Consider the following 23,698-nt stretch of genomic DNA (forward strand, 5'->3'; position numbering starts at 1 on the left):
ACAGCCTATGATGCTGGAATCCCATACTAGAGTGCTGGTTCAAGTGCAGCTGCTACGCTTCAGGTCCAGTTCCCTGCTATGGTGCCTAGGAGGGCAGTGGGGGATGGCCTAACTGCCTGGGCCCCTATCACAAACAAGGGAGACCTGGATGGAGTTCTTGGCTGCTACCTTCTGCCTGGTTCAGCCCCAGCCATTGTAGCCATTTGAAGAGTGAACCAGTAGTTGCAAGATCTCTATCTGGATCTCTCTGTCTCTCTTTCTCTGACAAATAAATTAATTAATAACTTCAACAAGTATAAAGGAAATTTAAAATCTTAAAATCTTTAGGCATGTTTTATTTTTAGTTCAATTTTTTAAAAAATTATTGATTTATTTGAGAGGTGGAGGTAGAGAGAGATGGACAGTTTCCACCCACAGGTTCACTACCCAATGCCTGTGACAGTAGAGACTGTGCAAGCCAGGATTTGGGAACTCAGGTCCAAGTCTCCCACTTGGTGATAGGAACCTAATGATTTGAGATATCACTGGTGCCTCGCAGGGTCTGCATTAGCAGGAGATTGGAGTCAGGAGGCATAGCTGGCAATTGAGCTCCAGGTATTCTGATAATGGGACTCAGGCATCTGTTTACCTGCATCTTAACCACTAAACAAAATGCTTGCTCCACAGCTACTTTGAAGTTTGTAGTTAGAGGTCAGACAATCCCAGTTATCTTGAGGGGAAGGAACAAGAGAGATATATTAGAGACGAATATTGTATGTAAGGTGGGTTTTATTTGTGAGTCACCTCCCTGGTCGGGGGTGGGGTGGGGTGGAATCGAAGGTAGCTAGTTCCAAAGGGTGCATTGTTTTGGTGCCATATGCTGTCCAGAAGATCTGGTGTCGTTAACAAGTCTATGTTACCATAAGCTGCGATGTATTTGATAACTCAAGTTTACCTATTGCTTTACCTTTTGAGGACTTGAAAATCTCTTTCCTTTGGGATCTGCTATTGCTGTTAATGGATAAAATAATTTGACTCTGAAGACTTTACTCATGTTATTATAGTTTTGTGTGTTACCTGAAAACAGAACCTAAATTTTTAGCTTAAGGAACATTCTCCCCTGGCCCAAAATCACCAACACAGAATCTATGTTGATAACAGCCTTCTGGCTTAATATTTGCACTGTATAGGATTACCCAATGATCGCTCGCAGTCTCTGGAGCTGAGAGCCATCTGGTGGACTTTCATACCTCTCTAATGTGAATACCTGACTTCCATTCTTGGCTAGATTGCTACTGATCTTCAAGTTGTGTGCAGTTATATAAATCTACCAGCCATCTACCTCTCAATTGTTAGATTCTGTTTTCTGAGTCTGCCCGCCTATACTGCAACCTGTTTGTCACATAATGCCTTTTTTGAATAATACCTCTTTTACTCTCCAGGTTAAACAGATGTATTTTTAATTATTTCCCTCTTCACATAGAAATCTTTTTATTTCCATTTTAGATTTTTAGAAAAAAGATCAAGGGCTAGCCTTGGGAAAGAAACATGAGATTTGAGAAACATGTTTAGGTAGATGGACGAAGTTTGTTTCTGAATCTGATAAATTTTTTCTTTTCCTCACAATATATGTGAGCCAGGAACCAGATCACAAATCTCATTTTGTTATAGTTATAAAAATACAATGATATTTGAAAATATTCTGAGAGAGTTATTTATTGAAATATGCTGTGTTTTTTTAAAGGTTTATTTTATTTATTTGAAAGAGTTACAGAGAGAGGTCTTCCATCTGTTGATTCACTCCCCAAATGGCCGCAACGGCCGGAGCTGTGCCAATCCAAAGCCAGGAGCCAGGAGCTTCTTCCAGGTCTCCCACGCAGGTGCAGGGGCCCAAGAACTTGGGCCATCCTCCACCGCTATCCCAGGCCATAGCAGAGAGCTGGATTGGAAGAGAAGCAGCCCGGACTATAACCAGTACCCATTAGGACTCCGGTGCCACAGGCAGAGGATTAACCCACTGTGCCACGGCACTGGCCCCAGAAATAAGCTGTTTTTCCATGCCTCTTTCTCTCTCTGGCATTTGTATTCGGATAATTTCTTTTTCACTTTTTCTGACTTCTTGTGTTCTTTTTTTAAAAAAAAAATTTATTCATTTTTTTGAAAGAGTTACAGAGAGAGAGGTGGAGAAGTCTTCCATTCACTGGTTCACTCCCCAGTTGGCTGCAGTGGCCAGGAGCTGCACCGATCTGAAACCAGGAGCCAGGAGTTTATTCCGGGTCTCCCATGCAGGGCCAGGGGCCCAAGGACTTGGGCCATCATCTACTGCTTTCCCAGGCCATAGCAGAGAGCTGTATCAGAAGAGGAGTGGCCGGGTCTCAAACCAGTGCCCATATGGGATGCTGGCACTGCAGGCAGCGGCTTTACCTGCTGTGCCACAGTACCAGCCCCCTGTTTGTGTTCTTGTAACTAGCATGATTTAGCCATAACTTAAATGATTAGCTTATTTATTATTTTAGTTGCTGCATTTATGGAGTAGATTGTTTCATTTTCTGCTTGCTCTATAGTAGGATTTTTAAAAAAGTCTAGAAACAAATGCTTCTTCTCCTACATATGCTCCCCAGTTTTTTCCTATTTGTCAGTGGCACAAAATAAAATTGTTTCCACACTTTTGGCATTAATATTAGTATAACTAACCTAAGATTACACACACACATACTTTCTCACACATGGGCATTTGTGTGCATGTGTGTATATAGGTATGTATAGCATGGTTGCTATAGCACTATAAATATATTTACATCTGGCTCTCAGATTTAAAGACAGCATTGAGATCCTTCATTTACAGTCAGTAAAAAGGACATTAAATTCTTTACCCTGTGTGAAGGTGTCCGTGACCAGGTTTTGGTTATATAGTGGTCTTAAGCTGACTTCAAATAGGAACTTCTAAGTAAATAACAAGATCAAATGGGGAAAAAAAGTTTTTATGTATGTTTGTGTACATGCTTAACAAAACTTGAAAACACTATGAGCAGGGAGTCTTTGTTTTTTGCAAGGAATGTCAAAATACTGCTGGATGGATTTGCCATTCCCAGCTACCATAGTATGTTTTAGGTTAGTGTACTTTTTTTTTTTTAAGATTTATTTATTTGAAGGCAGAGAGAGACAGATCTATCTCCCTCCCTTCTGCTGGTTCACTTCCCAGATGTCTGTGATGCCTGGAGCTGTGCCAATCCAAATGGCTACAGTGGCTGGAACTGGGTGGATTTGAAGCCATCAGCCAGGAACTTCTTCCAGATCCCCCACATGGGTCCTGGAGCCCAAGTATTTGAGCCATCCTTCTCTGCTTTCCCAGGCACACTAGCAAGAAGCTGGATCGGAAGTAGAGCAGCCGTTACTCGAACCTGTGCCCATATGAGATGTTGGTACTGCGGGTGGCAGCTTTACCTGTTACGCCACTGTGCTGGCCCCAAGCTAACATTTAACATGGTCAATCCACTCAGTCTCTTGCCTTTTGGTTAACATTTTCTATGGAAGATTCTCAGAGTAAAATTGCTGAAAAAATGGGATTTATTTATTTGAAAGCGTTAGAGAGAGGAGAGGCGGGGGTGGGGGGGAGTGTGTGTCTTCCATCCGCTGATTCACTCCCCAGTTGGCCGCAATGGCTAGAGCTGCACCAATCCAAAGCCAGAAGCCAGGAGCTTCCTCCAGGTCTTCCCACGCAGGTGCAGGGGCCCAAGGACTTGGGCCATCTTCTACTGCTTTCCTGACTGTAGCAGAGAGCTGGATTTGAAATAGAGTTCCAGGACTTGAACTGGCACACACATGGGATGCCGGTGCTGCAGGCGGCGGCTTTACCTGGTATGCCACAGCTCCGGCCCCTGCCAGAGTACACTTTTTTTTTTTGACAGGCAGAGTGGACAGTGAGAGAGAGAGACAGAAAGAAAGGTCTTCCTTTTGCCGTTGGTTCACCCTCCAGTGGCCGCCGCGGCTGGCGCATTGCACTGATCCGAAGCCAGGAGCCAGGTGCTTTTTCCTGGTCTCCCATGCAGGTGCAGGGCCCAAGGACTTGGGCCATCCTCCACTGCACTCCTGGGCCACAGCAGAGAGCTGGACTGGAAGAGGAGCAACCGGGACAAAATCCGGCGCCCCGACCGTGACTAGAACCCGGTGTGCCGGCGCTGCAAGGCGGAGGATTAGCTTATTGAGCCACGGCACTGGCCCAACCAGAGTACACTTTTAAAATCAACTTTGAATGCCTTTATTTAGAATTGTGACATACCTAATACAGAAAACAAATGTCATTCAATATCTTTACAATCCAACGGTAATCTTCATTAACACATGCTTTGGATTATAATCTGATTTTGCCATATAAAGTTTAATCTTACCTGTAAATTATATATTGGCTTGATTATAAAGTAGTTATCTGGACAGCAAGCACATCAGTGTCAGTAAAAGTCTGTATCTCCTTTTTAAAGTGTTTGTTTTCTAATACACAAAGCTTAGTGGGCTTTAAATATTTAATCACATAACATGTATACATGAATCTTTTGAGAGTCCTGAACTATGCTTTTATTCCAGAAAATAATAGCACATGCTTTCTATTTCAGTTGTAATTGGATACTTGCTTATTTAAAGGAACTTCCTAATTTAATTTTTATTTTCTTTTCCAGATTTTTTTGTTGTATCTGTGATCATGTTGTATGTTTTCATATTATTCATCATGTTGCACCCCGTGGCCTCTATTGACCAGGTTCTTCAGGTAAGGTCTCACGTTGCTCGTTACCAATTGTCTGGTGGCTGACAGTAATTTTAGTGTTACATGAGGTTTAAACAGCAGCCAAATGAGAATCCTGACTGTTTGATGCAAGTGCTAAAGATCTATCCCCTTCTTGTGCTGCTGTGTTACTGGAGAAAGAGACCAAACTAGATTTCTTTCTTCCAGCATCCCTTCTTTCCAGTTTTCTAAAATTCAGGCACTCTAATAAGAAGAATAAAGAATGTAATTAAAATAGCCTCTTTTATTGGTATCCCTGTTTTTCTCCTTCTGGTTCCATTTGCCTTTGTCTACAAAGAAATGTCCCTGGGTCTTTGGGAAACATAAAAAGCTTTGATCCTGGTATCTGCCTACTCTTCTACTAGCATACTTCCTGAATGGGTCACACTCGCTGGCTGTGAGTTCTGCATTCTCCTCATGAAAAATTTTATGAATGCTGCAATACTTGGTTTTTATACAAAAGGACATCCACACAAATATGTTGTTAAGGATAGTAATCAAAAAATAGTAATAACTTCTTGGATCCTGAAGCCCCTAGAAAGTAACATCACCAATCGGGCCTTGTGATGACTCTTTCTCCAAACACTCTGAAGATCCCCTGTCTGAATTTTTTTTCCCCATACGAGGTACTTCAAAACGTTTATGGAAAATAAAATTAGTAGATAATATACATTTTCCATGTACTGTTTTGAAGACCCCCTCCATGGGTACCGTGTATGTTTGAAGTCATAAAGACTGTTTTGCTTTTGAAGTTTATGAAAACGGTACCTTGTTCTGTATGTTTCTGTGACTTGCTTGTATTTAATGTTCACTGCTGAAAGTATTCTCTTATAGGATACACACACCACCCCACTATAATTTTTTTTAATTATTCTGTGTTGGTAAATAACTGTCATTGTATCTTCCCATGATTAACCATGCTGCTATGAACATTCTTTTACATGTCACTTAGTTTGTCAAGATAATGAGGTACCATGGAGCTGGGGTAGAGGCAGTTCACTGTAGGTGAACTGTGCTGTAGAGAATTTAAAAGCAGTGATAAAACCAGCAGAGTCTATCAGCTTTTAGATAATGCCATGTGCTAGCAAATTGTAAGGCATGTTAGTGATAATAAACTTTTCATTGTGACCAACTCTATCCATTAGGAGAAAGGGCTCCTCTGATTTTCTGTAGTATAATTTTTATTTTATTTGAAAGGTAGGCACAGAGAGATGGAGGTAGGGAGGTGAATGGATGGATGGATGTCCCATTTGCAGGTTCATTCCCAGTGCCCTGCACAGCTGGGGCTGGACTGAGCTAAAGCAGCAACCCAAATACTTGAGCCATTGTACCTGCTGCCTCCCGGGGGTGCATCTGCAGAAAGCTGGAATCCAGAGCAGAGTCATTACTTGAACCCAGGTGCTCTGATGTGGGTGCCTCAAAGGTGTATTAACTGTGCCAAATGCTCGTCCCTTTATTATGATTGTGAGCATTTGTTCTTCAGCTTTCTTAAATGTGATAGGTGGTTTTCCAAAGTGATTGTATTGATTTATACTTGTATTGGTATGTGGGATCCTATTGGATTCCATGTTTTTGCAATACCTGGACTCATCTGCTAGATGTAAAATGCTATCATGATTTTTAATTTGCTACTTATGTAAATTTTAAACTGCTACAGGGTTCTGCAGTTTTTCCTGTTCATTGGCCATTTCTTTGCCTCTGTGAACCATCTGTTCATGCCTTTTGCCCATTGTTTTTTGTACTAGGGTGTTGGCTTTTCCTTATTTTGGGGAGTGTAATGTATTTGGCTATATATATATTTGAGATGTTCTCCTGGTTTGTGGCTTTCTACTTTGTTTTATAATAATCATTTAAGAAGCAAATTGATAATTTTTCAGTAGTCAAATTTAATAATTTTTTTCCTTATGTCAGTTTTCCTTGTATATTGGTTCAGCAGATCTGTCTGTTTCCAGGCTTCATGTTTAGTAGAACTGATTTTAGATAAAACATTTGAGATAATAAGTAATTTTTCCCCTTCTTCCCCCACTTGTGAATACCTGTTTGCTTCAGCATTATTTGTTCAGTAGTCCATCTTTTTCTTTATACAGCATACCTCTTTCTTGTATTACTTTTCCATACACTGTATATGGCGGTCAGCCTGCAGGGCTCCATATTTTGTCCTGTAGCACTCTTCATCTTTCTCTGTGCTAGTACTTCATTGTCCAGTTACTTTGACTTGCTGTGAGCTTTTGATGTGTAATTGGGCAGGCCCCTGCCCCACCTCACACTGTTGCTCATCCCCGTCTTCTTAGCTGTTCTTAAGCTTTTCCACTTCAGCTTCGAGCCTACCTTGTCAGATAACAGAAAAAACCCTCTTGAATTCAGAGTTATACCATTTATCGATAAATTTGGATGAACAATCGATTAAAGTCCCTTTCCATGAAAAGTAACTCTATTTGCTTGGATCTTCTTGAATACCTTTAAATAAGTCTGATAATTTTTTCCTTAAAGATTTTTGCACATTTTTTGTTGTACTTACTCCTAGACAAAGTTTTTGTTCTCTCTGGTAACTGCTGTTCTAATTCTTTTCATGCTGGTGTAATCAACACAGTTGTCTTGGATATTCATCTTGTATCCAGAAGTTTTGTCACTTTATTCTGCCATTTTTTTAGGTTATCTAGGATTTTCTGTTTAGACAGTCACCGTATATAAATAACTTCAAACTGTTTCTGACATTTCATGGTGCTTATACTTTCAGTATTTTCCATGTCTGTATTGGTTGTAGTGATGATAATAATTTTACCTTGTTCCTGACTCCAGGGAGTGCTACTAACATCTCACTATTAAGTTTATCTTACTTTTTCTATGGTTACTGAAATGATCACAAAACCCCCCCCCCCCAAGAATATGGGGAATTATCGTGAATATTTAGATGTTGAATTAGCTGCATTCTTAACATAAATCTAATTTGATCATGCTGCACACTTTTCAAAACCTGTTGGATTGAGCAGACTTTATTTCATTTGGGTTTTCACATAAATGGTCAGACAATTTTTCTTGTATGCTATTGAGTTGGGTGTTAAATGCATTTTATGGAATGAGTATTCCATTGCGTAGACTTTTTTTCTATAATTTAGTCCTATTTTGATGAATATTTAGGTTGTTTCTAGTGTTTTGCTGTTATAAACAATGTTGTATTATAAGTGCTTGCACTTTATCACAGACAATGTATTTTTATAGGCTGAGTATGTAGAAGTGGAATTGTTTGGTCAGAGATGGTCCTAGTCCATTTTCTGTTGCTGTAACAAAATCCCTGAAGCTGGGTACTTCATAAGGAGGATTATTTTGGCTCATAGCTCTGAAGACCCCAGAGCATGCTGCTGGCATTTGCTGGGTTTCTTGTGCTATGACAGGAAAGTGGAAGGGCAAACAGCCATGTGCCAAAGAAATCACATGGTGAGCGAGGAAGCAAGGCAGCCCAGAAACCTGTGATAACCTGATGTCAGAATAACTGACCACTCTCCAGTGACTATGTTAATCCCTGCATGAGAGTGGAGCTCCCGGAACTTAATTACTTCCTAAATGTCCCGCAGATTTCAGCGTGAGTTTTGGTGTGGACAGATCATTTCGAAACCGTGGCAGAGTCATTTTTATAAATACTGCATTATTGAACTTTGAAGGGGTGGCCATCATCTCACTAGTGATGTATATCTGTTTTCTCATGTGCATCATTGATGTATTTAGAGAAGCCCTTGATTTTTTTAGGAAGAGGGCTCTAACATGTTTATTTAGTTCAGTGGGTTTCTTTTCTTTTCTTTTTCTGCTTAATTTGAGAGGCATAATGGGGAGAGAGAGCACACACATGCTTGGAAGTTTGCGCTTCCATCTACTAGTTAACTCCATAAATGACTAAAACAGCCGCGCAGTTGGAGTGGGACTGGGAGTGAGAACTCAACCCGGGTCTCCCACTTGAGTGACAAGAGTCCAGTCACTTGAGCCGTCACTGCTGCCTTCCAGCATCTGTATTAGCAGGAAGCTGGAGACTGGAACTGAGTGTTGAACTGTGGTTCTCTGATATAGGATGTGAATGTCTTAACTGAATTCTTAACCAAAATGCACATGCCTAAACAGTTTAAGCAAAGGAAGAAAAAAACCCATTTGTATTTCTCACCTGCCCACTACTTCTCACAGCCAACATTTTATCTTAAAATAGTGTTACATCAACTCACCTCCCACACACTCATCACCTACTCTGGTTTTTACCCCTGCCAATCTCCTGAAAGTGCCCTTATCCCTGGCACTGACAGCCTTCTGGACCTTGTGGTCTCTAGCAGTATACAACTAGTAGCCATGTTGTCATTTCTGGGACATGCCTAACCCCACTCTGACATTTTTTGATGCTGCCTTCTGGCTTTGTGCTGTATCAGCCTCATTCTCCATTGTGGGTCTCACCTGCTCTGCTGGTTCTTTAGATGTTGGTGTCCCTTGTGTCTCTGTTGTTCCTTTTCACTGCATGCTTTCAGGTGATCTCACCTAGCATGGATTTACCCACAGCTGCCAACAGTATATTAAAGTCACCCTACCTTTGTACCCTTGGCTCAGCCTTCTTTCATGAGCCTTAGCCCTGCATGTCCTCCAACATACTGCATATTATATCTGGCACTTCCCTCTAGTTTAACATTTTAAGAACTAAGCTCACCATGTACTCCTCCACCCTTTTCTTGGTTCCACAGTTTATCTGAGAGAGTTTTGTGTGGTCTGTTTGTCCTTTTTTCCTTCTCTCCACAGCCAGTCAATTGTTGGATTCTGTTTTCTGAAACTCTGTCTTTGCTGAAAGCCTATTTTATTTTTTAGATTTTAGAAATTAATCAGATTTTAAAGTGAATTTATTGAATTGATCTGTATAAGTAAAAAAACTTTTGAAGATGGGGAGAGGGGTGAATCCTTATCTGCTGTTTACTCCCCAAATGCTAACAGTGGCTGGGACTGGGCCAGGCTGAAGCTGAGGGAGAGAAGTTCAATCCAGGTGTCCCCTGTGGGTGACAGGAATCTAGTCACTTATTCCATCAGCACTGCTGCCCAGGGTCTGCATTAGCAGGAAGCTGGATTAAGGAACCAGAACCAACTATTAAACTCAGGTGCTCCCATATGGGACATGTGTATCTTAGCATATATGAAGCTATAGGCTAAACTCCTGCCCCATCTGTATAGTTCTTTTATGAATTTGTGTTTATAATTATGTGAGTTTAACCAGTACTTCATTATTAGATTGATGTCTGCTTCATTGTTTAAAAACAAGTAGTTTTTATTTTAAAAATGGGGGCCGATTGGAAGTTTATGATCTGGTAGAGAGCATGGACTTTTGGGTATGAGTGAATAGAATTTGACCCTAACTTGAGTCACCCTTAAAGCTTGGGTTACTTAAACTTTGCGTTTGTCTTTTAGAGAAGGTGTGTATCCTATAGCACTGTGAGGGTTAAGTGGATAATGTGTGAAGGTATGTGGTACATAATAGGAATCCAGTAAATTTGGAAATTATAATGCTGTGGTGTCTTTAAGTACAACAATTTTAACTTTGGAATTGCTTATCTTGCAGATAGTGTGTGTCCCATATCAGTGGCGTATAACCATGCTCATCATTGTTGTTGTCAATGCCCTCGTCTCTATCATGGTGGAGGTAAGCGCTTCAGATAGGTTCCTGGCTACCTCATTGTTTGGGGGATTCTTGATTTCATGGTAGATGAGGGAGAGGACAGATAACATTATGGATGCCTACAGAGTTAGATTTCATTCTAGGCAAGTTCATTTAGCCTGCTCTTATGACCTTTTTCATGAACGGACAGTAGTCATATTAAGGGATGTGACTTAGCTGCATGCATGCTGGTAGGAGAAAGTGAATAGGTAGGACTGCAAAGATTAGTGATGAGTAGATGGGGAGAAGTTTGCTGCCCAGGTAGCCTATGCAGGAACTGATTACCAGTGGCTGGGAAATCAGAGTAGGCATGTCCCATCTGCATTGGACGGGGCTTTCTTCAGGAACTAAAGTAAATATTAATAGTGAGCTTACTGAAAATATGAAGTTATAACCATGATGGACTTACCTAATTTCGCTACTGACTACTGGGTCTTTCTCTTTGGTATTTACTTTTGGGTGACCTCTAGAGGTCTTCCATATGCTGTGTTTCATTGTATATCGTGCAGTTACCCTCCTGTTAGGATTGCCTTTAGGTCAGCATCTGTAAACGGAGCTAGCAGTTCTCACTAGCTGCGTATTAATCAACTTTTTGTCTGCTCTTAGAAGTACTGTTACAGTTCACTCCCGCTGTAACAATGTAAGAAATGGAAGAGGGAGATAACCGTTGGAATTTTTAAATTAACAGTTTCATAATGTAGGCTTTTGAGTTAAGATTGAGTCATTTGTAATCACTCTAGAGTGAGAAATGATACTTAATTTCATTTGTCCCCATAAAAAATGATTTGGTATTTAAATTTGAGATGTGGTAGACAACATGGGTGTTGTGGAATTGAACTTTTTAAGTTGCCCAGTGCAATCTTTTTGTTTTTTCTGTATTAATGCTAGAAAATCATCTAAGGTATTATAAAAATCTTCTGTCTCTAAAGTGTAAGTTCATCTTTTCACTCAAATATAATCTGGTTTTACTGTCTAAGGAATTATTTGTATTAGATGCTGGGGAAATCATACATATTTATACATAATTATATAGCTATATAATTAATAGATACTGAGTAAAAATAACTCATTGTTAAGAAAAAGGCTTCAGATGATAAGGATTGCTTATTAAGGGAAAGTCCTGCAAATTCATCTAAAAGTCATATTTTTTGGAAAATTTAGGAATCCCATTTTATCAAAAATTTTATGATGACTTATATTTGTTACAAAAATCCTTTACTCTTTATCCTTTTGTAGTGTTAACTGAAATTCTCTGTATGAAAACCAAATCGTGTTTTTCACTAATGATACAACATGTGTGAGTGTTTTGAAATGTGCAGATTAATAAAGGATGGCTTAGTCATTTTTAATTCTTAACTCACTGGAATGTCTCTCAGAGCTTCTTCCTTGACATGGTCCTTTGGAAAGTTGTGTTCAGTCGAGACAGACAAGGAGAACCCCGCCTCACCACCACACAGCCTCCACAGGTCGGAAATCTGCGCTCGCTGCCAATTCTTCACGTGTTGTGGCTCTTTGAGTTGTGTGCTCTGCTTTCTCCAGAGTCTTCTGTTGTGTGTTGCTTCAACCTCTTTCCTTAACGCCTGGCATTTTGTTTCCTGTGAGGAGCCCTAGAAAACTCATGGCAAGCATTTGTTACAGGCTTTTCGGGGCTCCAGAAATTTCATAATTTTCTTTTCCATTCCAATCCTGATCTGTGTGTTGTGTCAAGAACTTATTCTCAAAGATGAGTGTTAACCCTTCCACTTCTGTCTGCTTTTAAGTTTTTTGTTTTTTGATTTCCCTGAGCCCCATTAGAAGCTAAATGAGATTCATGTAAAAGTTTAAATGGAAATTGTTCTTCTTGGATCATAGTCTAAAGGCCAAAATTATGAGGAATTATTTCTGATTTGTTGTCAGTTACTGTGCTTTAATTCTGAGTGGCTTTTTGGCTTTTTCCACAGTAGGTCTGTCATTCAGAAATTGGTATGTGCCACATTAAGACTTTTAAATAGTCTGTTTGAAAGGTATGGCCAGCTTTGTGGTAACAAAAAGAAGAAAAACAGACAAGTAACCATATTTCTTAGTGTTAAGATGTTAACATGTGGCTCTTGATAGGAAACGCAGATTTGACTTAATTTTGAAACTGGTACCATTGAGTCAGAGCTCTGGGAGTCTAGAGAATGTGTGTAAGATCTTGCCCCTCACTGTCTTCCCCATTGGTGCTTGCGGTGGTAGTGTGCTTCACAGTGTGGGTTCAAAACCTTCTACTCAGGCTGGAGCCCCAGAGAAGCTGACAGTGGTCAGGATGGCACCTGGCATCTCTGAGTTGGGTCACTCTCTTATTGTTAGCCTCCTTTTACCTCCGTGGCAACTTCCTGAGCTTCATTTTGGTAACTCAGCAAGTTGGATGTAGTACCACAGGGTTGCTTGATAAGAGGCCTGCAGGAGGCTGTTCTTTCTGATGCTGTGTGATGCAGTGATTGTATAATGATGGGATGAGTCTGGAATCAACTTCAGTTGCTTACTCACAAGGCCATGTAATACCCAGTTGGCCTTCTTATTGAGTATGACCAAAACTGTACTGGGGGCTCAAATCCCTTAGCTAAATCCCCCGAGTCTGTGTTTTTCCCCTTTGGGTTATCTCACTCTGTTACCTAAAACAGTTAACTTTAGCTCATATCATCAGGCCTGTGTGAAATGTTTGTGTTGGCAAGGCCCAGACCTAGGAAAACATTTAAGCTGAGTTTTTAGGCTCTCAAGCAAGATCTCTGTTAATCCAAAAAAGAAAATAACATGTTCTGGAAAGGAACTATATTCAGATTCAGTCAAAAATGAGTATTAAAAGGTTTTCTAAAATATTTGAATTGGAAATCCCTCCTCACTTTTCAACCAAAAATAAATAGAAAATCCTGTCATTTTGCTAGTTCTTTGTTTTCTGAAAGTTTAAGTATTTGCCCTCCTTATTTTTAAGAGCACGTGTCTCTCATGTGCAGTCCATGGTCTAAAGTGTGCAGGAAAGAAAGCAAGAGTAGAGTGATCCAGAGTAAGTAGGCTTTAGAAAAGAGAGATCCTAATTAGAACGTGTTAGCACAGAACAGTATACTTTCATCTTATGATACTTTTTAAACAAATTATTTGAAGGGCAGAGTGGCAGAGAGAGGGAGAGAAACAAAGAGACAGAGATCTTCTATCTGCTGGTTCACTTCCCAAATGGCCGTAGCAGCCAGGGCTAGACAAGGCCAAAGCCAGAAGCCTGGAACTCCATCTGGGTCTCCTTTGTGGTAGCAGGGGCCTGAGTACTTCAATCATTAGCAAGGAGCTGGCTCTGAAGTAGAGCAGCTGGCACGCCAATGTGGGATGCTGACGTTGCAAGTAGCAGCTTAACCCACTGTGCCACAACACCACCCCCATTCTTCTGACACTTCTGTGTGCAGTGTGGTTTCACTGTTTGATGTTTGTGACCCATCCAGAGCCAATCATTAGCATAAGGCTGTGTTGCCTAGGCAGGGCAGTCTCATCCCCCTAGAGATGTTTGGCGTTGTCTAGACACAGGGTTGGTTAAGAGAACAGGTTGCTGTTGGCTATTCTAGGACATGGAGGCCAGGGATGCTGCTAAGTAAGTACCCTTTAGTCCACAGCCAGTCCCTCACAACAAAGGGTAGTCTCTCCCAGGCCCTCGGCAGTGGCACTGGTGAAGGTGGAGAGGGATTTGTGCTCTTAGGGCTTCCCTGGCTGGCTGCTGCACTTCCGCCTACCCTGCACCCGTGTTCCATACCTGCCTGTCCTATGCTCTTCTTTTCTTCCAGGAAGCCTTCGAGGTCTCCTCAGATTGCAGCTTTCAACCAGCCATATTAATGTCGAGGAACTTCACCCCTTTCCTTTCCTGTAGGTAGGGACCAGTGAGTTGGGTTGAAAGTTTGAAAGCTAAAAACCTGGAATTAGGCTCTGGGCTTTCAACAGTTGAATTGGGAAGTCAGCAACCTCACCTGGAAATCTTTAGTAATCATGGCCCAAATCTTTGACTTACAAGGTACTACATAACACTTCTGATATCCTGCTAATTAACTCCATTTTATACACGAGGAAACAACACTGAAGAGTGGGCATTTGGGGCTGTTCCTGTGGCATGGTGGGTAAAGCCACTCGCCTGCAATACTGGCATTCCATGTGGGTGCTGGTTTGAGTCCCAGCTGCTCTGCTTCCAATCTAGCTCCCTGCTAATGTGCCTGGGAGAGCAGCAGAAGATGGCCCAAGTGCTTGGGCCCCTGTCACCCATGTGGGAGACCCAGAAGAAGCTCCTGGCTCTGACCAGCCCAGCCCCAGCTGTTATGGCCATTTGGGGAGTAAACCGGTGGATGGAAGACCTCGGTCCTGTTTCCCTATACTGCCTCCTCCACGGCCCATTTAAGAATACTAATTTAAATGCCAGACTCCAGCATCCTCCTCATGAGATCCTGGGAGGTGGTGTGATGGCCCAAGTGCTGGGTCCCTGCTACCAACTTGGGAGACCTGGATTGAAGTCTCAGCTCCTGACTTTCTCCCAGTCCTGGTGCAGCCCCAGTTCTTGAGACATTCATAGAGTGAACTAGCATATGGGAGTGCTCTCTTTGCCTGCCTGTCAAATAATTTTTTCTAAAAAGGCATTCAGTCAACTTGCCAATGGTAAGTGCCAATGCTTATCTAAGGAACCAAGGTTTCTGATTTTTTTTTTAAAGATTTATTTATTTATTTGAAAGTCAGAGTTACACAAGAGAGAGGTCTTCCATCCGATGGTTCACTCCCCAGATGGCCGCAATGGCTGGAGCTTCCTCCTGATCTCCCACGAGGGTAAAGATCAAATGACAAAATGAAGGCAAACGAGCTACTGGTCGTGGCGCCTGCTTTAGGATGAATGCTGTGGAGGCATTTGTATGCCTTCTCTCTTGTCACCACAACCTTAACAGATAGGAATATCTTGAGGCTCTCTACCTCCTCTTTCACAGATGAGGAACAGTATAGAATTAGAAGCTGAGTTCAGGTTGATCTGGACCCAGGGCCACAGTATTTCTGTAATACAGGCTTTTGCTATTCATTTAAGACCAAAGAAATTTAAAGATAATGTTTTATTAAGGACTTCAGATCTTATGTTCTCTGAACATTTATTCAACTAACCTATTTAATTACAGGAAGTGGGATTTTTACAGAGTAGTATTTATTTCCTTAGTGGTTCTTACTGATGCCCAGTTGCTCCAGTAAATGTCTGTTGAATAAAATTGAAAAGCAGGTAAAGGAAACCATTCGTCAATAATCAAAGCTGAAACTCCTGCATAGCTGCATAGTTTTTCCTGTCATGTTCTTTAGCAGCCCCAGGTGTTAAAACACAAGATTCTTTTGGTATCAGTGATTTTCAAGTGTGAGTATTCATGAAAAATGCTGTGAACTCGACCTGCTGAGGGCTGTGTCTAGTGGCGGCTGCCACCCACTGTGGCTTTCTGTGAAGCTGTCTCCTGTCTCAGGAGGTGTGCCGCATGCTGTGTGGCAAGCGTTTGTTCCTTCCCTGAGTCTGATAGACAAGGCTACTATCACTGTCATGTTGCTAGATTCTGCTGTCTTTTGGTGAAAAAGCCAAGGGTTAGTAGTCTTTATACCACCTAAGATATTATTATTATTTGAGTTTGTTTAGATAGAATAGTAATTCTGATTATATTTGGTTTCTGTTCAGGATTGGTATGGAAGAAGACAGTTATGAGAACCACAGTACCATTATAACATGTTTTCTTCAAGCATGGCTCTGCATTTTACATGCTCTACCCCATTTCCTGAAAGGCACCATAAGAGTCATATGGCATTTGGGTTCTAGAATGAACAACTTGGAGTGGTCTGAGAAGCAGGAGAATCTCAACTGTACACCTCTGTGGAAGTTCTTTATGGCCGCTTGCCCGAGGGTGGCACCCTCTCATTCTTCGAACAGATGTCAGGACTTAATCATTCCTTTCAGAAGCAAGCCACAAACCCAGCTCCTGTAGCTCACGTGTTCTCCTGCTTCAAGGACTTAGGCCCTCCTTGTTTCTGGGGGCCCCGAGTGCTCATTCTAAGCCCCTGTGCCTTCGTGTTGCCTGCCGCTTGCCTTTGTCTGCTCGGCACCCTCCGCACCCTCAGTGCTCCGTGCATGCCTGCAGCGCCTTTTTCTTTCCCTTCCAGTGAATTACACCATGTATGGGGCCGGGTGTGGTGTGTTTGTGTTTGTGTTTGAGGGTACAGGAACAGATGGTCCCTAATTACCATAGGGGAAGGGCTCTCGCGCTTCTTCTGACCTAAGATTATCAAAGCCACAGCAAACATATGTTGTGTGTAATTCAGGGTGTGGGTGTTTTTTTTTTTTTTTTTAAGTGCATCCTATAAGAAGAGTATTCTTCATTGTGATTCTGTTTGCAGATAAATTAAGTTTCAATTTCATTGTTTGCCTCACTTTCTACAGGTAGGACACAGTGGACTTAGTTACATATGCTCATTTATGTGTCTTAAATTTGAATACACTTGGCCTTGACTTTCGGTAACTCTGCCTGCTGTGTGTTTCCCCTCAACCCAACTGACTTATGTGGACAGACAAGGCCTATTATGTTTCTACTGGTTGTGGGTTTTTTTTTTTTTTTAAAGATTTATTTATTATTTGAAGGCCAGAGTTAGAAACAGCGAGAGACAAACACAGAGAAAGATCTCCCATCCATTGATTCACTCTCCAAATGGCTGTGATGGCCAAGGCTGGGCAAAGCCAAAGACAGGAGCCTGGAATTCCATCGGCTTTCCTGTGTGGATCCCAGGGACCCAAGCATCTGGGCCATCTGTGCTGCCTTCCCAGGTGCATTAGCAGAGAGCTGGATCAGAAGTGGAGCAACTAGGACTTGAACTGGTGTTCATAGGGATGCTAGCGTTGTAGGTGGCAGTTTAACCCTCCCTGTGCCACAACACCAGCCCCATGTTTCTGCTGTTTCTTAAAATTGGCAATCAACATTAGCCTTTCTCAGTGCTACTTGCCCTTGCCCTAAAATAAAAAGTGACCAACTTTCAGATTGATTTACGAACAATGATCTGTTCCACAATAGACTGACAAATTTAAACATCATGGGGAAAAAGTAAGATCCAACTAGTGAAATACCAGATTATTTCATACTGACTGTTAAGTTTTTTGTGTCTGTGCCTGTATTGGAAAGAAATTACTTGGATCACTTGAAGAATCCTGTACGTACTGACCTCTGTATCCGAGTGCTGCATATTCTCTGTAGACTTCTTTTCAGGTGATGGTCATGGAGTAGCTCTCTCTTTAGTTACAATATAGAGGTCTTCAGATCTTTTTGCCTTCTGGATTGTCAAATAGCTTACTTGTGACCACAGTTTTTACCTTTTTAAGCCCTTGGTAGCTGTGTAGCTTACTGTGTGTGTTGAGAATCTGAACTAGAATAACTTTCAGCTTGAAAGCACTGGGCTGGATTTATACTGGTCTCAGTGGTGCCACTGAGCAGAGGGCAAGAGAAATAGGTTCCTGCTGATGATTTCATAGGAGGGAGACCTAGAAAGTGAATGTATGAAAAAGTATTTTAAAGTATTTCTCTGTTCTCCATTAGCCAGTTCAGAAACACATTCAAAATATGTTATAGTAAACTTGCCTTTCTTTTTTCTTCTAAAGATTCATTTATTTATTTGAAAGGCAAAGTTACAGAGAGGAAGAGGCAGAGAGAGATCTTCCATCCACTGGTTCACTCCCCAGATGGGCTTAGTGGCCAGAACTGGGCTGATCTGAACAAGGAGCCAGGAGTGTCTAATGGGTCTCCCATGCGGATACAGGGGCCCAAGGATTTGGGCCAACTTCCACGGCTTTCCCAGGCCATAGCAGAGAGCTGGATCAGAAGTGGAGCAGCTGGGAATCAAACCAGCGTCCACATGGGATGCCGGCACTGCAAGCAGCAGTTTTACCTGCTATGCCACCCCACCAGCCCCTTGCCTTTCTTGATTGTAGGGTATTTTGAGTGTTAACATTAGAGAACATGTCTCAGTTGTATTGTGTATATTCTGTTCTGTGGAATCATTGAGGTTGGGAGTAGAGCTCGTTGTAGGCTGGGTTATATGTTGATTGCCAAAACAAAGTAACCTTGGATTTAAATTTTACTTTTGAAAAGCAACAGCCAAAATAATCAAGAATTGACTTTTCTTGAGAAGTGAATATAAGTACTACAGGCCTCAGTGTAGTAACTTAGTTTTATTTCATTAATTTCAAATTTCACTTGAGATAAATTCTGAGGGTACATTTAGGCTGTCTGTTGAATTTACTCTTCTGTACATTAATCAGATTCTGCTTGCTTCTCCAAGGATCATCTGTGTGAGGTCCAGTTCATTAAAAATAACATGATTGATCAGAAGGATTTGAGTGTCAGCAGGGCTTTTTATAATGAATAACACTACTGCTGAGCTTGCGTTGTGCGTTCCTGTGTGTGCCCGTTTCATTGTGGAGCTCCCCAGCAAGCCCTCATTATCAAGTGAAAGGATTTTTAATATTTGCAGGTGTGATTTGAAAGATGTGGTTGTGGTATTAACCATGACCTGAGTCCCTGGAACTACACGTATTTACTTCATGCTTCATGATACTTCATGCTTCCTGTTTTGAAAGGTTATATTAACTATAACAGTGATATTTTTCACTGTTTTCTTCTAGAAATGATCAAGTGGCTGAGTTGTTAGGAACAGTAGTACCAAAAGATACTTTGGGTTAAAATATGAGAATTTCCAGATTAAACATAAAAAAGGTTTTCTCTTCCTTAAAAGTTATTCTTAATAGATTGGATATTTTCTGTTATGGAACTCAAACCAAGTTATTTTAGAAACGTAACAGTAGGAAGAAGATAGGTACATGAAACTTAAATATGAGTGAAGATTACATTGCTATCCAAATATCTGGTCTAAAATTTTGTTCCCAAATAATTGAAAGATGACCCTTTTTTCCCCCCCACATGAAATTTGTTCATTCGTTTGTTGTGCTTAAAAGTCATCTCCAATCTCTTTGCCAATATGTGATCATCAGGCCTGGTAAGAACAGCAAGCCCTCAATCACATAGTCTTTTCTCCCTTTTCTTAGGAGTCAGTGGATCGATGGGGAAAGTGCTGCTTGTCCTGGGCCATGGGCTGTAGGAAGAAGATGCCCAAGGCCAAGTACATGTGTCTGGCGCAGGAGCTCTTGGTTGATCCCGAGTGGCCACCAAAACCCCAGACGACAACTGAGGCTAAAGCTCTGGTTAAAGAGAATGGATCGTGTCAGATCATCACTATAGCTTAGCAGTGAGTCGGTCTCCTTGGTGTGTTAATAGCAGTATTCAGGAGAATGTGATGTTGGGATTTTCTGATTCTGTGAGCCAGGATGGCACTATTGAAATTTATGTCCCTTCTGATACAGTGGCTGATTTGAGAGCTTTGCTTAAAAAATAAATAAATAAATAGCAGAAAGAAGGTATTGGCCTGACAGTTGACATTAACAGCCTGTAAAGTTCTGTGTGAATTTTCAGTAATCTAAATACAATATACATTTTCAGATTTTTGATTGTTACCCTCAATGATAGTCCTTATATCGGGTACAGGAGAAAGTTGATGTTTAGTAGGTTTCTAGACATTAGCATTTGAGACCAGTTTATCCCTTTAAATTTACTTTCACACCCTCTTATTAGACAGTTTCCTATGGGCCCTAATTTTATGATTGATGAAAATAAAATGAAATGGGTGTTAAGTAGTTTCCAGGGAAAATGAGTTAAAGGCCTCTTTCATTTGGTTTCACTGTTTCTTTCAAAGCACTCTGGGTAAGCATTACCCCAGTTCCCTTGGGTCACCTGCAGTTAGGAGTGAGTTTGCATGGTCTTGCTTATTGAACAACTCAGGTAATTTCCATTTCTGGTTTTATATTTTCTGTACAAACTGCCTGGGTTTTATTTTTCTAATCGGCAAGGTGCTTCACTGCCTTCTTGAAACGTCCCTCAAAGCTATCAGATGGGTCTTGTGCTGTGTCTGTTGTCAGTGGTCTAATCTGCTTCAGTTAAGTGTAGAGCTCTTTTCACTAGGAGAAAAGAATGTTTCTTTCAGGGCAGCATTGTAGATCTGATACTTCTTCATACCTGTATTCCCCCCTCAGGCTTTGTATTATTTTAAATATTTTACAATTTTCTTGTCAGCTTTTAATTACCTAAAGGATAGGCTAATAGTTTTGTTTTTTGAATCAGAAAAAGATTGGCTAAAGTTCTGTGTAGGTCTCCTATCAGTAATGAGGCATAACAAATAATGAGTATCAGATTTGATACTGTGTTTTCATTCAAAGCCACAGAAACTTGCTGAGAGTTTGATTTAGACCATGAGATGGCGCCAGAGGTCAGCGCATACTTACTTTGGATTGGAGTAGTTAAAACTAGGAGCCTATTTGATGTAGACGGTTCTGGAAGGAAGAAGATAGAGGAAATTAAGAAGATATATTCACTTAGCCAAAAGAATTGTGGAAAATGTTTTTTAACTTTCTGTTTTGCCTGAGTAATGTTTCAGTTATAAAAATCTTAAAAGTAACTTAAAGAAAATGCCTTTCTAGGTAGAATTCAGCAGCTTGCCAGTGCCCACAGTTAAAGTACACACAGGAAATGAATTGCTGTAATGGACCCTACACTCTTAAAACAGGGCGGCATTATCCTCTGTTCTTGCTTGTCTAACTCATCATTATTTTCCTGATAATATTTAGAAGTTTATCATATGTTACCCAGAACTGCAGAACCAGAAGGTTCTCCCTTTTTATGCTGCAAAGACCTGAATGATATTTGGTAACTATACAAAAGTGTCAGTTACACTCAGGATCACTGCTGTTGCCACTGATGATTTCTTACAAAAAAGATAATCGCAGTTTTCCATTAAAATGTCTATGATATTAATACATGCCAGATGATAACAATTCCATGAATGATTCTATGAAGCTATGCATCTTAGACCTCTTGGGCTGTGAATTAGCACTTCTTTCTCTAGTTACTTATTCTCTTGATTGTTTTATAATTTCCATGTTCATTTTCAGTATGCTCAAGTGTTAAGCCTTTAGTGATTTCCAGAACTGTAAATTTTATTCTTTGGTTTAAATACTGAATCATACAACTAAAGTAATTGCTAAGTACCAGCTTAAAATCTAATTATCAGATTGCATCTGACATCTTTAAGAGCATGATCATAAAGAGCTATTTTTGACAAATCTCCCCATCCCCTTTTAATATTTAGAGCTACTAAAGGTTTTGTGTCTCATCTGTCCATATTATGTTCAAGGGAATGAGGCTTTTAGGTAGGTGGGAGAGCATTCGTAAGAAGTTAGATTTGACTGTAGATAGGGTGGATTGTTGAAGTTGCCAATGTTATTTGAAGGGTATCTGTGACTCCGGATGTGGGCCCTACTCAGTGCCATAGTTAGACTGAGTCTTCTCTCTGTAGGTCACCAGTACATAGTAATTTTGATTCTGAATTTTATGTTAAATTATTTGAGTGTATACAGACCTAAATTTTTAAATCTGTACATATATTATTTTGATGTATTAAGATTAATTAATATTGCTGATTTAAATTTTATTTATGCACATACTTAAAGGACAGAAATGTCTGGGAAAGTAATTGTTAAATAATGATATGTAACTTTTTAACTTTTTAAATAAATAACAAGATTTTTAATGTGTGTCTCCCTCAGGGTTGTTGAAAGTTTTTTTTTTTCCTCCCTGAAATACAGATCGTGGGAAAAATATGTTTTTTATCTTCTAGCACCAACTGCTGTACAGCAATGCTGCAAATAATGCTTGAATAAAAGTGGCTAAGCCAACAACAAAGTACTTTTTGTAGTAGTTTTATAATCTTTCAATTTGAAAAGCTTCCCAAATTGCACTTGCATTTAAACAAAACTGTTGCAGCTTTTACTCTATTTATGTTGTGTCCCGTGTTTGTGAAAGTGCTGCGCAGTTTCAAATGCACGGTAAATAAATAATGTTTAGTGTCTGTAGTTTGTTCCAGAACAATATCTAAGGAAGAGCAGACCCAAACTTTAGGCAACATGCTAATACTTCATGCATGCAGCTTTGACATAGGTGAAAATAGTTTTTTGTATATTTATGATGGGAAGTGGTTGGGAACTTTTAACAAAAGTGGGGTGTTGATTTTTGTACAGTGTGTGGGCATTTACACATATTTTTAATGTATTAAAATTTGGTAATTATGTGCACATGAAATTAATAAAATCATTACTTCCTGTTATGATTTGTGAATTCCCTTAAAACCTTGGATTTTTAAGTAAATTTATATTAGAAATGATACTGCATCTTTATATTTTTTAAATTGTATTGCTGCTCAAGAATGGTACCCTATTGTCCAAAAGGCATACATTCATAATTGTACATTTAGCATTGTAAATATCCTTATGAAATCTTTTTTGATTGAAGCTATTCAAAATAAAAATTTAAATGAATGAAGTAGCATGCCTGTCTGCTGTCTATATGTTTATTTGCTTTTGGTTGCATGAACACTGCCTTCTCTAAATTTACTTTCCTGCCTAATACTTCCTCATTTAACTAGATGTTTGAAGGAAGCAGGGACAACATTTCATGTATCACATCATATCTTTGACTGTAGAGCCACATGTTAAGTGTCGGGAAGTCTAAATGGTGGAATGGAAGAGTAGTCGAGAGGATCAGACCAGAGCTATTGGCACACACAACAGACAGGGAAGGTTTGAATAGCATCCGTGCCGCAGAGCACTCTGGAGGGAGGAAAACTGGAGTGAGCTGATCATTGCAGAAATCCTGGAGAAGGCAGGGCTTTTGCTGAGCGAGGCAGATTCATTGATTTGAAAGGCAGCGTTACACACAGGGAGAGACAGAGTAAAGAGCAGTCTTCCATCCACTGGTTCACTCCCCAAAGGGCCACAACAACCAGCACTGTGCCTGGCCGAAGCCAGAAGCCAGAAATTTATTCTAGGTCTCCCTTGTGGGTGCAGGGACCCAAGCACTTGCAGTATCCTCCGCTTCTTTCTCAAGTGCGTTAGCAGGGAGGTAAATCGAAAGTGGAGCAGGGCCTGGCACTGTGGCGTAGTGAGTAAGGCCACCCCGTGCAGAGCCGGCATCCCATACGGGCTCCAGTTCGAGTCCCAGCTGCTCCACTTCTGATCCAGCTCTCTGCTATGACCTGGGAAAGCAGTAGAAGATGGCCCAAGTGCTTGGGCCGCTGCACCCACATGGGAGACTCGGAAGAAGTTCCTGGCTTCTGATTGGCACAGC

General features: G+C 40.7%; 1 protein-coding gene across 9 annotated transcripts in view; it reads left to right on the top strand.

The window, feature by feature from the left end:
* Positions 1-22,897, top strand: part of ATP13A3 (ATPase 13A3) — a 103,515-nt gene extending 80,618 nt beyond the window's left edge. For 8 of the 9 annotated variants that reach the window (XM_089330825.1, XM_089330826.1, XM_008266683.4 and 5 more), the window contains 4 exons: positions 4,653-4,741; positions 10,332-10,412; positions 11,804-11,893; positions 19,513-22,897. In XM_089330825.1, coding sequence (XP_089186951.1) covers positions 4,653-4,741; positions 10,332-10,412; positions 11,804-11,893; positions 19,513-19,710 — 458 coding nt within the window. In that variant the 3' untranslated portion in view covers positions 19,711-22,897. The remainder of the gene's footprint in view (positions 1-4,652; positions 4,742-10,331; positions 10,413-11,803; positions 11,894-19,512) is intronic. The other variant, XM_008266689.4, reaches the window with a different exon arrangement.
* Positions 22,898-23,698: the final 801 nt, after the last annotated feature.

The sequence above is a fragment of the Oryctolagus cuniculus genome, chromosome 4 (assembly GCF_051225735.1).
Source record: "Oryctolagus cuniculus isolate XC-2025 breed Fujian yellow rabbit chromosome 4, ASM5122573v1, whole genome shotgun sequence".
NCBI classification, from domain to species: Eukaryota; Metazoa; Chordata; class Mammalia; order Lagomorpha; family Leporidae; genus Oryctolagus; species Oryctolagus cuniculus.